The sequence below is a fragment of the Phragmites australis genome, chromosome 19 (genome assembly GCF_958298935.1).
Source record: "Phragmites australis chromosome 19, lpPhrAust1.1, whole genome shotgun sequence".
Classification (NCBI taxonomy): Eukaryota; Viridiplantae; Streptophyta; class Magnoliopsida; order Poales; family Poaceae; genus Phragmites; species Phragmites australis.
The window spans coordinates 25876908-25893789 of record NC_084939.1 but is presented as its reverse complement, the minus strand read 5'-3'; the positions used below and the strand labels follow the sequence as shown (position 1 = coordinate 25893789).

The following is a 16882-nucleotide window of genomic DNA, read 5'->3' as shown; positions in this document are numbered from 1 at the left end:
GATGAGAAAATAGAAAATCTCAAAAAACACGGCTCATGATGCCTTGCGCGGACAGCCAAATATATGTTAGCGTGTAAGCTCCTGCAAAATTTTCATTTGGTAAATTTCTCTGCTTTGTTCTGCAGCAGAAGCAGCCCATGGCCACACTATCGTCGCCGCAGTCAAGTGACTGTACACACCCAAGAAGCAAGAGCAGGAGCGGGCGAGCAGCAGGCCCCATCGAGCTCGCGCAACTCCGACTCGTCGCGCCAGACCATCGGCCACTCATCTGCGACGTCCGACAAGCCGATGCCGTCCTTCCTCCACCTCACCGTGAGCTCGTCCCCTGCACAACTCCTCCTCATCTACAAGCAAATTCTTAGGGTGGTCCATGGACCACCCATGCCACCCGCTGGATCCGCCTCTGGATGTGGCTTATCTTTTTGTTACGATGACAGATGGGTCATAGAGGTTTTGGGACCACTTGACAGAGACTGGGGCGCATCTTGTGCTTTCCTTGCAGGCCGGGGAGGAGAAAGGAGAATCTGGTTCTCCACCCAACTGTCCTCTCCAGAAATTAAAATTAGAGACTGCAAGGTGGGCCAATATGAAAGATGACACGTGGGCCCAATTATTCTTGGCGGGCCCTCCCCGGGTCAACTATACTTGACTTGGGTACAATACGTCTACGTATGTAGCACATATGGATTAGGTGTCGTTTGCATAAACAACAGTATACGTGGAAGGGGATGGAAGCCAGTTTTCAATCACAGCCGATTCAAGCATGCGCATGTTTGAATTTACAAAACAGCATCGTCAGAACTGAAAGGGTGCTTCAATCTGGGACCTCCTTCAACAGACCATGCGATTTCCAAAGAATTTTTCCGCGTTCCCTGGATCACCAATGGAAAGGCACCAGTCCTGACAGACGAAAACACAACTCTGCACCTCCCGTTTTTCAAAACCAGAAGTCGAATCAAACAGCTCCATTATGAGCTGACTTTTAAAAGCTGAAAAAGCTAATTTACGAGAAAATAAACTAAAAACTAAAAAACTAGTTGGAATGAAATTTTCTGACTTTTGGTATGCTAAGAAACTAAAAATACCAGTAACAAAATGTCAGAAGACAAAAAAAAGCCAAAAGTCTCGCCTCAACCAAACATACCCTAAGCATTAAGCACCAGCAATGAAAAATGAAAATGACCATCTCCTCAATGCTCCCAACAAGATGTTGACATGTGCAGGATGGGCAAATGAGACCAGTAAGGTTAGAATCTAAACCAGAATATATCGCCCCTTGTTTTATTTCGAATAATCCCATCCCAAGAGGGGTAGCAACGTCTCTAACAACAATGCAATAACATCAGGTGTTCTGCTGCTTTCAGTGCCCCATGTTCCTATCTTAGTAGATGGACATCACGTGATCTATGAAATACCATACGACTACTACCCTAAACCGATTGAAAAAACCCGCTAAAAGTCGACACCCAGTGCTTGGCTGATGCAACTCGCTATTCCTCAATTTGATCTCTTCACACCTCTTTCCTTGAGCAGCGTCCCCTTACTCCATGGTCTCTCCTTCCTTTAGGCCTCTTCCTCAAGCAGCATTTGATCAAAGTGCCACACCCCTGCACACAAATCATGTCAACAATAAGAACCCACAGTAACCGCAGACAAAAGATACAGCAGGTCAAAGTGCCTTGGGCGACAAACTAACCATGCCCCTTGCCCACTCTTCTCAGCTGGGCGACGTACTCTGAGATCATTTTGATGGCATCAACCTTACACAAGGAAATACAAATTTTCAGCCAAGAATTACTTCAGGTCTTAGGCAAAGCACAAACAATTGTTTTAAAAAATGGTGCATGGTCGTTCTTCTACTGTGAAGAAAAGAAATGTTTGGTGGATTTACCTGCTCCTGAAGAAATTCACTCTCGATGAAGTCAGTCAGCTGAGGATCATTACACCTAGTCGCCACCTGTTAATTATGGATGAAAACCGATTAGAAGCTATGTATAGTATAGGCGAATAACAATATTGGTTCCAATAAACTAATCAACTTTTAATGAATTTTAAATAGTCCTTAAGCACACAATATTTCTCTGTAGGTAAGCATGTAAGACAGTAGAGAGCAACTTACACTATGCAGGTTGTGCAGCTTCTCATTAACCAGCTTTTCAAGAGCCAGAGCCACCTCCATAGCTGAAATAAGACAAAGGCACAGATTATTCGCCAAAAGAAAATTGCAAAATAAAAAGAGACAAGCACAGATTGAAATATCTTTAATATCTAAAACACATCGTTTTCTCTCTCCTATGATCCTAGTACGACTAAATTTGCAACGTCCAATTCGAACCAGTAGAGCGAACACTGACATCGGGCTCCCCCTCGAGTCTTGAGTCTTCCTCCCTCCGCGTCGTCATTGGATTCCCGACTCCCTCCCCATCCCCGAGCGCGTCTGCCTCGCACCACTGCCTCCCCGCACACCCCTTCCACCGCAGCCGCCCATCTCCCCAGCCGCTCTCCGCCGTTCCCCCAACCCCATGACTACTCCGCCCCCTCCCTGCTACCCCCGCCGTGCCACCACCCTCCCCCTCGACTCCATCGGCCAGCCTCACGCTCCCTAATACACGTTGCCCACATCCTCCGCCGCCGCCGTCTACACACGCCGCCTGCCACCACCTCCACCTTCCCCACTTGCGCTGTCCTCCACGACTCCTTCTTCCACCGTGAGGTAAGGGTGCAAGGACGGCAGCAGTGATGATGGCAGAGAGAAAAGGAGGCAGAGATGAGCGTGGCATGAAATAGCATAGGGAAGGCTCATCAAGCGTCACGGCCTCCCTCCCCGTACTACTTCCTCGCAGGCCAGGTGCTAGGCAAAATTCCTCTACTAACAACGTCAGCGGGCTGGGGGCATGGGAGAGGCGAGGAGAAACAAGGCGGCAGCAGGCCCCTCCCTTTCCCCATGTCTCTGGTGACCTCGCTATGGCCGCTTGCGCCTCGCTGATGTAGACCGCAGCTCCCGTGCTGTCCGAGTCCTCGGTCCCCTGTACTGGCGTCGTTCTTCATCCCCTGTGGCTGCGGCACATCAATCTGAACTTGCTGCTGCTGCTGCACTTCATGTTGCCGTTTACAGCTATGGTTGGTCTACATATTCCCTACTTTTATCCTCAATTTAATTGTGTACATTTTTTTTAATAGGAATGGTTTGAGATAGATGACATTTAAGTTGCCTATAAATTTTCCTTGTGCATTAGCTGACAGTTGTTCCTGACATTTAGGTTTTGCTTAATTATGGAATTAGTCTACTGGAGCAAGCAAATAACAAGTTGAGCCACTACTCAGGTATAGATGCTCAGAGGTCACAAAATATAAGACTAATAAATAAAGTTTGATGCATTCTGTTTTACTTTTCCTTTGTTATTGGACTGCAGTAAAGCTACTGAATAAAACTATATGATTCATTACAAAACTTGCTCAATACAGCTGCAATAAACCTAGGATACTCTCTGGTTTCCTTGCAGAGAATTAGGAAGTTCTTAGCTTCTATCTTTCAGATTTCCCATTTTTTAGTAGTCAAGACCATCCAAAAATTTAATCTGATACGCATCACGCTCATGCCTTGGCATATATACATAACCTCTACATGGTCAGGTTATTCAAGATAGTCAAAAGTGCTATTGAACCACGAAACTGACCCATATTTTGTCATCAAGCAAGAGCACACAAATGTGATTAGTGCGGTTAGAAATGCCTTCCACAGTAATGCGGCATTCAATTTCAGGTAGTCCAGAGCAACTCTGCAGGAAAGTATATTTTTTATTCTCAATCCAGGCAGTTCACGAGCTAGCTCATGAGCATCTCATGAGCTAGCTCAAGCCAGCTCGTTAACGAAACGATCTAAATCTTCAGCTTGGCTCGTTAAAAATTAAATCGATTCCAGCCAAGCTGAGCCGAGCCAAAAACAAGCTAAGCCGGCTCGCGAACTACGAGTTTTTCGTCCAGCCCTACATGCGATAGACCAACGAGCCAAATTAGGCCCCAAATTTATTTTCTAATTCGGCCCAATATAACATTTCTTTTCTACCTAAATCAACTACCTTGACAGGCGTTAGCGGGCTGGACACGCGCGGCAAATAAAAGCTTCCAAATACATCACACATGAGCAAAAGGCCAGTATAAGTTCCTACCAATCGCAGCAATCAACCACGTAACTGATAGTTTGATACACAACTAAACATTTACTAAACATAGCTGAATTCTATTCTACGAAAATTCTAACTTTTCCAATCACTATCAATCTTTATACTGAAAATTCCAACTCATACAACTAGACTCGTTGTAGAATAAATTCATTTTGCAATAACAGTGAATGTTTGTTGCTTTGCCTGATCTAGCACAACACGTAGCCTCCTCGGGGACATTTAATTTTTAGATGAATAATCAGTTGAAAAAATTTATAGAATAAGCAGCAGATGCACCGATGCACCTCTCATGCAAACATATTGTGAAAACACCTGGAACCAGAAAGCAACTTACCGTACAAAGCATCGCCTTTCTCAGGGTGATCAAACTCTGTTATAGGTGTCACAATTGATTGGAGCCTCACCCTCCCACCACGTTTGTTCTGATGGCACAGTGATATGCAAAGCATCAGTAATTCAGTACTGCGGTGCAATGGTACAGACCAAATAATCACATCAACTAGTGGGGCAAGGGAAATAATACCTGGTACTTCATGAGTTTTTCAGCATGCCCCCTCTCCTCATCACTTGATTCCTTAAAGAACCTGGAGAAAAATATGTGCACAAGAACATCATTACAGAGATTGTGCCATGATATATTTACAGATGGTTAATTGAAGCTCTGTGAACGTTGCTTACTTGGCAAAGCCCTTGAGAGCTACATTATCACGGTCGAAATAGGCGAAGAGGGAGTGGTACGCATATGAGGCATTGAGCTCCACACTGCAATGATAAGGTTCGAGCATCCAGAGCCAGATTTATGACATTTATTTCAGATATAGGATTCACATACAAAACCAATTCCATATTTCGTGGAAAAAAATCATACATGACTAGAATGGTTGAGTGCTAACATAAAAATTAGGCAAATAATGAAGTATTTTCTCCCAATTTGCATCCATTTCAATTGAAATTTTATACCATCGGTGGATATGTGGTGAACTTGGGGGAATTGTGAGCAATTACCACCCGCACACACAACGGTAGAAAAGAAAATACGGGAGCAACACATTATGCAAAGAAAGAGTCATCCATTAACAAATATCAGACCCCCAGATACTCGTCAAAATCCAAACAACTCGAGAAGTAAATCCGCACATGAAATCCAAAGGCGTCACAGAAGGAGGATGAGCGAGCAGAGCACTGACTTGATCTGCTCGTTGATGGCGGCCTCGCAGTCGTCGACGAACTTGTGGCGCGCGAGCGACTGGTTGGGGCTCTGGGGCACGAGAGAGAGCTCCCCCTTGATCTCCTGGAAGGGCTGGAAGACGACCCCGCTGAGCAGCTCCTTCCCCTTCCCCGCCGCCCTGCACGCCGTCCCAGCGGACTGCCGGCCGCGCGGCGCCGCCACCCTCGCAGAAACAGGGGTCGGGCCCGCACCAGCGAGCTGGCTGGCGGCGGCCGGAGAAGGCGAAACCCTAAGCATCATCTCGGACTGTGCAAGATGGGAGGGTGGTGGAAGAGGAGTGGATTGCGCGGAGGAGACAGGCGAAAGAGATAGATAGGCGCGTGTGCCTCGTGGATTGGAGCCACGTGGACGGTGCAGATTGGGAGAAAGCTGAGGGAGAGCGTGGCGGATATTTTTCTTAACTCTGTTGTTGATAAACTCAACTGAAGTGAAAAAGCTACGCTAGAGTCCCCTGCTTCAAATTAAAAACTCTTTTAATTTTATTTTTTAAATAAAAATTATAAATATATAAAAATTATAAATCTAAACTCTGTTAAAATAGCCATGAAAAATTATGAAAAAAATATTAAGATAGATTTAAAAATAAAAATATTACATTCCAATACTTAAAATTCAAAACACTATCGAAATACCATGAAAAGTTTTAAAAACAATTATATGATGTAAAAGATGCTATAATCTAATTTTAATAAAAAATAATTTATACAATGAGAAAAAAACAAATTTCAGAATACTTCCAACGGCGACACGAATGTAGATTCGTAATTTTTCAAAAAAGACACATATATTTGCAATTTTGTAGAAATAAAAAATCAAATTAAAGCTCTGGTCGTCCATTTTTCATCATGGCCGGGCCGGGCCGGGTCGGCAGAGCAGATATGGCCCGGCCCATTCAGTTCAGCAGCCATCCCATCCCACTCCAACAAAATCCTCCTCCGTCCCGGTCCCACTGAAATTCAAAATCATCAAGGGTACCTTGCTCGCCGCAACGGAATGGTGGCGGCGGAGGAGGAGGAGGAGCGCGACGCCGCTATCCCCGAGCCCCTCTCCCTCTTCGCCTCCTGCCTCTCCCAACACAGGTACGCCCGGGCCGCTCACCTCCCACAAAGCTTCTACAACCTTCCACTCCAACTCCTCCGTCTCTCCAGGTTTGGGGATCAGGAGCTCCGGGTGCTGGAAGCCGCGCTTTCCGCCGGCGGCGACGTCCCCGCGCTGCTCGCCACGCGCGCAGAGGCCCGGTGTCTGCTTCGAGCGAGCGCGGTGGAGGCGTTCCCCGCCACCGGTCCGGTGGAGGAGGATGGGAGGAGGTTCGCCACTGCCGATTTCTTCGCACGCGCCTTCGCCCTCGTCGGCGATGTCGAGGTGAGCGCCGATGAAGACAATGGAATTAGTGGTTTGTCCCTACAGCGTGGTACACCATGCACTCTTCTTAGTATTTCTGACTGTCTGCTCTGGGGTTTGCTTCAATTTGGGGTGCACTTTCTGTGCTTCGGTTCAAATTGCAGCATGTTTGATTCAAACTAGCAAGCAACATTCTTCAATCATGATGCTTTTATCATTTATTTATCCTGTTGTGACTTGAAAGCATCATGTTGCCTTCTGTCAACAGAGCTTGTTGTGCGCTGTTCTCTGCTACTACTTCACTAATTGCCTTCTTGTACACTGTTAGAGCTGCCTTGCTATGAAGTATGAAGCCCTGGTTCTGCGAGAGTCTAAATACTCCGATGACCATCATCTGCAAGTGTCCCATGACGAGTGGTTAACTTTTGCAAAGGATTCTCTTGATAATGGGTTTTACACCATTGCGTCCAAGGTAATTTTTATTGAGTTGCACATATTGCCACTTCACTCTTCTTATCGGTTGGCATGTTGGCAGTCAATTTGCAAGTTTAATTGCACAATCCGGTAGTAATTTGCAAGTTTAAAGCAGAAGCATTACTGTAGCCTGTGTAATCAGATCACTGAAGAGCTACGTTTCTACCAAATGTATCTAAGCATATATTAACTCATACAGCATAGTTTCATACCCTAAATTGAAACTGGTTGTCTTATTCAACTGGAAAAGTATCATCTCTTAGCACATTCTTTGAATGAAGTGATGAAAGGTGCTTCATGACTGCATGTAATATTGTTATTATTACCGGTGAGTACTCTAGGATATGACATTAACCTGATTTAAAAAATTTAGGCTTTTGCAAATGCTCTTGCGCACATTCGTCCCAGCCACGCAAGGCACTTGGATTCCGCTAATTCAATCCAGGAGAAGGACAGGATCAATAATATAACAGGACTCCAAAACTTGGCCAAGTCGTTGTCTGCACAACATTCTGGTGAGTTTTGCAATGCCATGAATAGTTTAAATTACATGGAGAGAAAGTGAGAAGCTGAACTTCCTTTAATTTTACAAGTAAAGTAAATGCAAACATTGTATACATGTTTAATCAATATAGACCATAATCTGACTGCTTGTATGTCTTCCTTTATGTTTGAGTAGCTAATGGCTCGTTTTATCAAACATTAGCTGGGACAATTGGGGGACTGAGTCTGATTTTGAGCACATTTGTGTTTACGCTGGATTAAACATAACATTCTTGAACATACCTCAACTCACAACACAGGACACTGAATCTTCTCTTAGATCTTTTAAATGTCTGAACATATTTTTCCAAGTAGCTTTCCAACTAATACTTCTTCTGTGACAGTCCAGACACAGTCTGCTGAATACATGAAAAGGAGAACTTCAGGTGTTCATGAAAAGTGCAATTTGCAACCAGGAAAACCAAAACTGCCAGGAAGTTCAATGTTTAGGTTAGGGATCAAAACAAGGAACATAAAGAAACTGCTTCGTAGTCAAGAAAGGAACTTGGACGAGATTTGAAGCAATCTTAGTGTGTCATCTTCCACAAGACCGAGAAGAGCGGACATGATCTTTCGTAGGAGCTGTTTTTTTAGATACCGTAAGAGGTGAATTTTATGCCTTATTTTTGCTTATTTCTTTCCTAACTTTACCTTTTTACTTCAGTCTAGTGCTTAGTTTAACATCTGCAGGACATAAGAACGATATAGACTTTATTCAGTTTCTTATTCATTGTTTTTTCTGGGGCCTTCTCGATAGCTCGAGATGTTACCTTCCCACCATTAATCTTTTATTCGTTAAATGACATACCTTCATATGTGGTTCTATAAGACTGCAGTGATTAGTGCTTTGATAAAAAACATAGGGCCACTTTAAATCTTTTTGTAAGATACTATTTCATTGCATTCATCTGATTATCAAAAATGGGTACGTGGGTGTTGCATTGGTAACATGTGCATGCCAGCCGTCCTCATTTTCTAAAGTAATCTGCAGTTATGCATGTTCTATGTGGAGACCCTGTTCATCCGTCCTCCAAAATAGAACCTACATTTTTTTCCCTTACTTTCATAGCATTGGATTCCTGAAATAAAAAATTGTGAGTAGACCACATCTGTTGTTTAAGCTTAAAATTTAATAGAAAGTCAATCTCATCAAATTAGGACTCTTACGTGGCATCAGACTATTGGCATATTCTCTGTAAAAGGTTTAGTGATTGCATTATTACAATGTTTAACTGCGTATGTGCACAGTGTTACCTGGACACATGTATCCAAATTTTTTTTGGCGAGTCCACACGTACCCGCGCATTGACTTGCGTCTGACACGGTGTGACACACATCGGACTCTTCTCTGCCGAGTCGCCACCTTCGCTTTAGCTGATGGCAACTCCAGCGGCAGCGACAGGGGAGAGGAGGAGGAGGCGGCGGCTGGGAAGGATGTGGTGGCGGCTAGGACGGGCGGCGACGGCTGGGGCGAGGAGAGGGAGTCGAGAGGGTATGTAGGGCAAGAGACGAGCTGGAAATGACAGCCCAGTAATTCATCTAATCCTTTTTTTTACTTAAATAAATATATGAGAAATGGCTTAGACTTCCACTGAACATGCCATCCTACAGTGCCTGATTACTAGTTTAGCATTGATATTTGCCCAGGACTCCTTGTGGTGGTCCCGCCTAGCCGAGGCGAGCTCGTCAGCTGCCTTCTGCGTAGCTCATCTTCGGATCCAACGTCGGACGTGAAAGTACATCTAGCCCCTATGTGTGGTTTTGGTAATTAATGACAATACCTATGGACTAACAATGGTGTTAAGTTTGTTAGTAGATTGTTCCATAGGTGATGCATGGATGAGAGACATGCATGACCTCTAGGTGAATGGGAAGATTTAAAATATGCATCTAGATAAATGAGCTCTTGGTGATGCTCATAAAAAGAAGAAGAAGCTTGAGTGATGACAATGCCTATGGACTAACAATCGTATTGAGAATTGCTATTAGGTTATTCCATAGGAGATGCATAAATGATGAAGCATGGATTCTTTGAGAAATGCCATGAGTTCAAAGAATTGCATCAAAAGTAAATGAGCTTTTAGTGATGCTCATGAGAAGAAGAATAAGCTCAATAAGATTAGCAACAAGCTTGAAGGCTAAGTTACTTGTGGAGATCAAGTAACTAAAGGTATGACTTGTCAATAGAGTTTTATGGACTAACCCGTGTGCTATGTGTTTAAGAATGAGTGGGGTTAGGTTCTATATGAAGATTGACAATATGCATGAAGGCTAATAAGTTACTTTTCGAGATCAAGTAACTTAAGGTATAAATGTTGTCATTTAGGTTTTATGGACTAACCCATGTACTTTGTGCTTGAGAGTGAGTTGGGGTTAGGATCCATAAAAAGGCATAAGTTGAATTGAAATCATATATGCCAAGAGTGAAGAACAAGAGTGGACTCCATATATGAAAAAATGAATTCATTGAAGATGTCGAATACAAAGTGGTTTTCTATGGCAAGACGGTGAAGGGCAAGCAAGACTCGGCTGCGATGGACCATCCGTGGTGAAGGGCAAGCAAATGGCTTGGCGCCGAAGGACCAAGGCGGTGGTGAAGAGCGAGTGAAGGCTTTGCGCCGATGGACCGTGCGAGGCTATGTGAAGCTATGGATGATTCACATCAATCATATGAAGAATCAAGAAGAGATAGAGTGAAGAATATATGGAAGTTGGTAACCCTCAAGGTTTGAAAGAAAAAGAAGCGGTACTTGAAAGTTTTCAAATGCTCAAAGTGGTTCAAACGAGTTTTATCTTTGAATTTGAGTATAGGTATGCCGCACTATTAAGAGGGATGCAACGTGAGCTAATTGTCGCGTCTCAGTGCTCAAGAGTTCCCAACCAAACCCAAAGTGAGAGTTTGTTGTTAAGAGTCCGGAGCGGAAAGTGCGGAAGTGTCCAAAATGGGTCTTGGAGTGTTCCTAATTTGATCCTATGTGTTTTAGGTCATGAATTCAGTTGGGATGTGTAGCCCTCTGAATAAGCTTTCCATAGAGTCCAAAATCGTCGAAATCGGACTCCGGAATCAAAAGTTATCGCCGTTTTTCGGAGGTCAGCTGTGCTGTACTCGGAGACTCCGGTGAAGACCGGATTCTCCGGTACCTGGAGTGGCCGGAGACTCCGGTGTAGGCCGGATTTTCCGGTAAGTTCCAAAAAAGAGCCCAACGGCTAGTTTTTTGAAGTGGGCTATTTATACCCCACTCACCCCATCCTTTGGGGCTGCTGCAAGGGCACGAAAGAAACACTTTTTAGAGCCAAAAGAACTCCATCCCACTCCATTCTAGTGTGTGATTTGAGAAAAAAAGTGAGTTGGGTTGAGAGATTGGAAGATTGAGTGCAAGTGAGCTAAAATCCAATCTTGAGCACTTGAGTTCTTGACAAGAAGTTCTCGAAGCGTTTGTTACTCTTGGAGGTGAAGCCTCCTAGCCGGCTAGGTGTCGCCGGTGAGCTCCCGTGCTCGTGGTGAGCCGCGGGAAAGTTTGTGAAGGGCTCGATTTCGCCTCCGCAAGTGAAGAAATCAAGAGTGGATCGAGGAAAGCGGTTGAAAGAGACCCGGCTCGTTGGAGCTTCCTCAACGGAGACGTAGGATTCACGGTGGTGAATCCGAACTTCGGGAAACAAATCTTGTGTCTCCTATCTTGTTTCTTTACTTTTGAGTTCTTGTTCAAATCTTTGTGCATATTGCTTGATCTACTTGTTTGTGTGTATTTGAGTGTAGGTTCTTCGTGGATTTACTTGGAATCATCTCCGGGAACACACGATATCACTTGGTTTGAGCTAAAACTCTCTACACATCCATTTCATTCAGTTTCGGGCTCTGTTCTGTACAGAACCCGGAGAATCCGGCCTTTACCGGAGTTTCCGGACCTGTACACACCGGAGTATCCGGACTACACCGGAGTCTCCGGATGAACAGTAATTCCAGGCATATGAACAGTATTTTCAGCCTTTTTCAATTTAAGTTTTATTGCATATCTCTAGCTAGAATTGAGTAATTTTTGTCACCTTAGGATTGTAATTTCCACACTTATTTAGGGTGATTGTGCACTAGTTGAGCCTAGCATATTTAGGTTTTTCTCTTGTGAAAAACTCGTTAGTTTATATTCCGCTGCAAGTTTAGGCCAACGGTAGAAAGGGTTGAATTTTTGTAAAAACGCCTATTCACCCCCCCCTCTAGGCGACATCATTGTCCTTTCAGGACGTACGAGGTCCGGTGGCGAGGACGTACAATGCATCTCGTGTCGGCGAGCTCCAGGCTGGTGCGCTCCCATGTGGGTTGCGACCCTGGGTGGAGGTATGCAACTGCCTCGCTCGAATTGGGGAATAAGAAGGTGCTTCTTCTTGCTCGATTGGGGAAAGACAGGGCTGCTTGGGTCTAAAGTGCTCACGTGGTGAAGAGAAATGCTGGTGTTTCTCACAGAAGAGCAGAGAGAGGATTGTGGCTACGTTAGATCTTATGGCGGCGGGGGCGCGAGATCGAGATGGTGTGGGCTCCACAGCACGGGACGGCCTGCAGGTCGAGGCCTAAGTGGAAGGAACCATGGAGTTCACCCCTCCGCGAGATCTGCGGCACGGGTGCCAGCTGGCGTGTGAAGGCACCCGTGCGCAAAGGGAGGCAATGTCCCTTAGCTGCGGCGCGCGGAGGCGCGAACCAGTGGTAGGACCGCGTCGATGAGCGCATCGGGTGCGAGGCGCGTGTCCAGCATGGCAGCCGCGGTGTCGGGGTCATCGGAGGGAAGATGGTGGCTGGCTCGACCAAGTGACGGAGTGGTAGGACGGGTAAGAAACGGGTCAAAACCAGTGCTAACTTGGTAATTGGGCACTGTAGGATGGTATGTCTGAAAACCAGTTCGGTGGGAGTGCTATCTGAACAATTTTCCCTTAAACATAGGATGTATTTGCTTGTGGATTTACATGAATTAGTTATAATGTGAAAAAAAAAGTATAGTTACAATGCAAAATTAGTTAGCCAATATATTTTCTCCAATTTAAATTTCTATTTTTATTTTACAAAATAATATATATATATACACACACACACATTGTATATATATTCTGTAGGTATGCTCACTGTAGTTCATGTCTGCGCACACCCCACAAGTTGTAATTCACAGTGTTTCGGGTTATAACTAGAGGATGTGCGCAGTGCGAATAACAAGTTGTAACTCACAGTGTTAGCTTCTCGAGTTGCAATTATACATGTATGGACGTGAAGTTGTAACTAGTCTACCTAACAAGTTGTAACTCACAGTGTTTCAAATTGTAACTGGGGGATGTGCGCAGTGGGAATAACAAGTTGTAACTCACAGTGTTAGCTTCTCATGTTGCAATTATGCATTTCTGGACGTGAAGTTGTAACTGATTTACTTATCGTGTTGCAATTATACATTTCTGGATGTGAAGTTGTAACTGGTTTACCTAACAAGTTGTAACTCACAGTGTTTCGGGTTGTAAATGGAGGATGTGCGCAGTGCGAATAGCAATTGCGCATAGGCTTATATATATATATATATATATATATATATATATATATATATATATATATATATATATATATATATATATATATATATATATATATATATATATATATATGGGAAAACTAGTATGTACTCCTGGGTGTATGTACTCTCACCTCTCATATACCACTTTTACACGTGTGTTATACTTCTTTATCACTTTAAATATACTTCATTAGTCACGTGTGTTATACTTCTTTATCACTTTAAATATACTTCATTAGTAATTATAAGATACTACAATACAAATCCCACGAAAATTTTTATGAAATTCCATGATTTTTATCATAATTTGCGTATATACTTCTTTTATGTATAAAAAAGAGTATATAGCAAAAATGAAAGGCTAACATTGAATTTTTTTTCATACAACTCATATTGGAGTATCTTAGAATTAGTATTAGAGTATACTAAAAATGATAAAAGAGTATAAAGTGTTTGTTTAAGTGGTATATTGCATGTGGGAGTACATACTCCTAGGAGTATAGAATAGGTGTCCTATATATATATATATATATATATATATATATATATATATATATATATATATATATCCTCGAGTCCTGTTTTGTAGATGAGATGAAATATTTCTAGCTATGTACTATTTTGCTTAGCATATTTCTGTACAATTAAATTTTTTCTTTAAGTTTAATTAGGTGTGGTTTCAGTGCATTGGAGATAAAATGCGAAGTTCATGAACGAGCATATGATTCAACGTAGGACGAAGAGTGTCCGCCTCCTTCGTTGCTATTTTCACTGTGAAAGTAAATTGCTATCTTCCATATTTGCTGAACATTGTCGTGTTCAGAGCAATAATGTACAGCTGTCATGCTTTACACATTTTGCATTTTAATCATGTGAAACTAAAATTCTAGTGCTGACTGCTGAGTGTTGTTAAACAATAATTGTGACGACTTTATTTCGTTTTGAGACTATTCCTTGGGAAAATGTTGATCTTTTTATTATTGTCTTCTTTCAAGAACGGTCACGAGCTCTGTTTATCCGTGGAAAGGTGGTATGAGCACAATAGAACAATTATCATAACACAAGGCATTAGCTACATTTCATTGAATACTTTAAAAATCTGAGTTGGCGGTGATAGTGGTCGTCCGTCACCACCCCACCTCCCTTGCTCAGAGACAGCTCGTACTGACAAATGGGCCTGCAGCACATCCTCTGCCCCGACAACGCACGCTTCAAACTCAAATCACCCACCCCCGCCAGTGCAGATAGACTGTGTATATCCAATTGGAAGTGTTTAGATGGGAACAAGTCGTCGTGTCGGGGAAAGGACATGTCCGTTGCATGTTCCAGTATTGCATGCTCAAGGATACTTGGTGTAGCACCCTTTGTTTTGGCAGCATTTAAAAACCACCAAATTTAAACTTTGATTTCAAAAACTTGCACAAAGTTCACACTCTGCATTTTTGGATTTTCTTGGATTTCTATTTGGAGTTTTTGTCGGCAGTTCAAATTTGAATTCCTTTCAAACTTGAACTTTGCTTCTTCCTAAAAATAAAAAACCTGTTTCTAAAACCCCTCTCGACTCAACTCAGTTCCCTCCTCTCTTTCCCTCCCTCCATCCCTTCTCCTATCAGGTCGAGCCCACCTTTTCTAACCAAGCTAAAGCCTATATTTTTCCCTCTCCTTTTTCTTTTTCTTGGCCTGGACGAACACCTCCTCAATCCCATCTCCTGCTTGCCTTGCTCGCACCGGCCCACAACACTATACAATGTCGTCACCTTCCTCTCGTCTCCATCTCCCGATCTAAATCTCTCTCCCGGATGGGATCCTCTAATGTACTGCACACCCACTAACACGTAGAACCCCAGGTTTGCATGTTAGCGGATGTACAGTAGCAGTGCAATACGTTAGAGGAACCGTGTCTCTCTCTCCCCACCGGTATGCAATGTCAATGCCTAGGAGGCACCCCGTGAGCACTTACACGCTAGGCTTGCCGCTAAGCGCCTGGACACCTTGTTGTTGTGCCATGATGGCGTTTTGCCCGCATGCGAACGTGCCCGCGCATGGTGCTCTCCTAGCCTCTGCCCAAGCTGTTCTGTTGCTGCGGCCGCTAGCATTCCGAGTCCTCCCGTCGAACCATGCAATCGAGAGCGTCACAAAGCCACCACCATCGTAGTCGATGCGCCGAGCACTTGCTGACACGTTGTGAAGCCCACCGCCGCATGACAGAGCGTAACCTATCTGGATAGCCGTGTCCGCGGTCACGGATGCGCGAAGTTTTGGCCACACAATTATTAGCCTTTAGTGAGTACCTCCTTGATGCGTGAGTGGACAACTTGTTCGTGTTTTGGAATTGTCGGGTTTGTGCCGTGAACTGGTGAGAATTAAGTGTCTGTCAGTTATAAAATTTGGGAACTAGCGGGATGGATATATCCCCCCCCTGGACCATTAACCCTAAATATGGATAATAACCTTGATTTTTCTAAATTCTTTGAAACCTACTTTGCAAAGAAATTGTCTTTCCGCTAAAGCTAAGGATCTGTTTGGTTAGGCTGAGGCTTTTCTAAAAAGTAATGTTGAAAAGCTGATTACAAAAAAGCTGTTTTTGAATTGGCTTTTGATACGGATAAAATATATAATATATATATATATATATAATACCTCTCAGAACATCATCTCTCATAAGCTACAAAGCTCCTCTAGACTAGCTTCTGCCTTTTAGTAATAATGGCAGCTTTTGCTTCTTAGAAGCTATTTCCAGAAGCGGTATGCTTGGTTCAGCTTTCTGCTTCTGAGTAGCAAAAGCCAGCAGAAACTGAACCAAATAGGACCTAAGCCATATGGCCTTATCCTTGTCTCACCCCTTAACACATCTATAATCTCCTGAGGTAGGACTTGCTGAGTATTGTTGAATTCAGATGAAGGACCGAACTTCGACTTAGCTAATAGAGATGATGACAAGTAGCAGAATAAGGCTTCGTTCACACCTAAGTTGTATGTAGGCATTAGGCTTATCTACCGTTGTTCTTTTTTATTCAGTCTGTCGACATTTGTTGTAATGAAATAAATATTGTAATTCTTATGTAAGATTTTGTTATAGTATTGTAATGTAATCGAAGTGTAACTATGATGCTAATCTGTTAAAAATATGCATATCAACCTATTGATTGTTACTAGATGCATAATAGAACCCTAAAATCGGGGTCTGACGCTTGGGCTGCTATGTAAAGAGTTTAGAACATAAACATGATATGCACTTTATGCAGTACAAGAGGTGAGAGTTCGGTCGTGACTCATGTGGCCATCTATGTGGCATGTGGGTGAGCGCAGCACCAAGTGGTGGATCGAATTTGACTTGGAACAATATCTGAAGACTTTTATGAAACTAAGGTTCATCGGTTTGTTTCGACTTTGGATCGTGACTTTCAGTTTTTATAATTCGAAGCTAAAATAAATAGATAATTTTTTGCTATAACTTTTTACAATCCGTTTGTTAGATTGTGAGAATTTGAGAAACTAGTTTTGGATAGATTGTGAAAATCTATTTTACTAAAATATTCATTAAAATTTTTAGAATCTATAATTAAAAA

At 43.2% G+C, this 16882-nt stretch overlaps 2 protein-coding genes across 2 annotated transcripts; one reads left to right on the top strand and one right to left on the bottom strand.

Moving 5' to 3' along the window:
* Positions 1 to 1247: 1247 nt before the first annotated feature.
* On the bottom strand, positions 1248 to 5703 carry LOC133900412 (ferritin-1, chloroplastic-like). The gene is made up of 8 exons (XM_062341542.1): positions 5372 to 5703; positions 4863 to 4946; positions 4708 to 4768; positions 4519 to 4606; positions 2120 to 2181; positions 1892 to 1957; positions 1697 to 1760; positions 1248 to 1607 (listed from the first exon to the last, which is right to left on the bottom strand). Exons 1-8 carry the CDS (start codon positions 5650 to 5652, stop codon positions 1564 to 1566), a joined length of 750 nt encoding a protein of 249 aa, XP_062197526.1. The 5' UTR covers positions 5653 to 5703; the 3' UTR covers positions 1248 to 1563.
* Positions 5704 to 6386: 683 nt separating this feature from the next.
* LOC133900719 (protein DOUBLE-STRAND BREAK FORMATION-like) lies at positions 6387 to 8593 on the top strand. The gene is made up of 5 exons (XM_062341942.1): positions 6387 to 6491; positions 6561 to 6774; positions 7082 to 7225; positions 7601 to 7742; positions 8115 to 8593. The coding sequence occupies exons 1-5, from the start codon at positions 6406 to 6408 to the stop codon at positions 8288 to 8290; spliced, it is 762 nt and encodes a 253-aa protein (XP_062197926.1). The 5' UTR covers positions 6387 to 6405; the 3' UTR covers positions 8291 to 8593.
* The last annotated feature ends 8289 nt before the right edge of the window (positions 8594 to 16882 follow it).

What these genes read in the sequence shown, in the direction of transcription:
- LOC133900719 (XM_062341942.1), top strand. Translation starts at nt 6,406, where the DNA reads ATGGTGGCGGCGGAGGAGGAGGAGGAGCGCGACGCCGCTATCCCCGAG. An exon ending in TCCTGCCTCTCCCAACACAG is followed by an intron (nt 6,492 to 6,560) that starts GTACGCCCGGGC and finishes CCGTCTCTCCAG; the next exon opens with GTTTGGGGATCAGGAGCTCC. An exon ending in TTTACACCATTGCGTCCAAG is followed by an intron (nt 7,226 to 7,600) that starts GTAATTTTTATT and finishes TAAAAAATTTAG; the next exon opens with GCTTTTGCAAATGCTCTTGC.
- LOC133900412 (XM_062341542.1), bottom strand. Translation starts at nt 5,652, where the DNA reads ATGATGCTTAGGGTTTCGCCTTCTCCGGCCGCCGCCAGCCAGCTCGCT. An exon ending in GCCATCAACGAGCAGATCAA is followed by an intron (nt 4,947 to 5,371) that starts GTCAGTGCTCTG and finishes TTATCATTGCAG; the next exon opens with TGTGGAGCTCAATGCCTCAT. An exon ending in GTGAATTTCTTCAGGAGCAG is followed by an intron (nt 1,761 to 1,891) that starts GTAAATCCACCA and finishes TCCTTGTGTAAG; the next exon opens with GTTGATGCCATCAAAATGAT.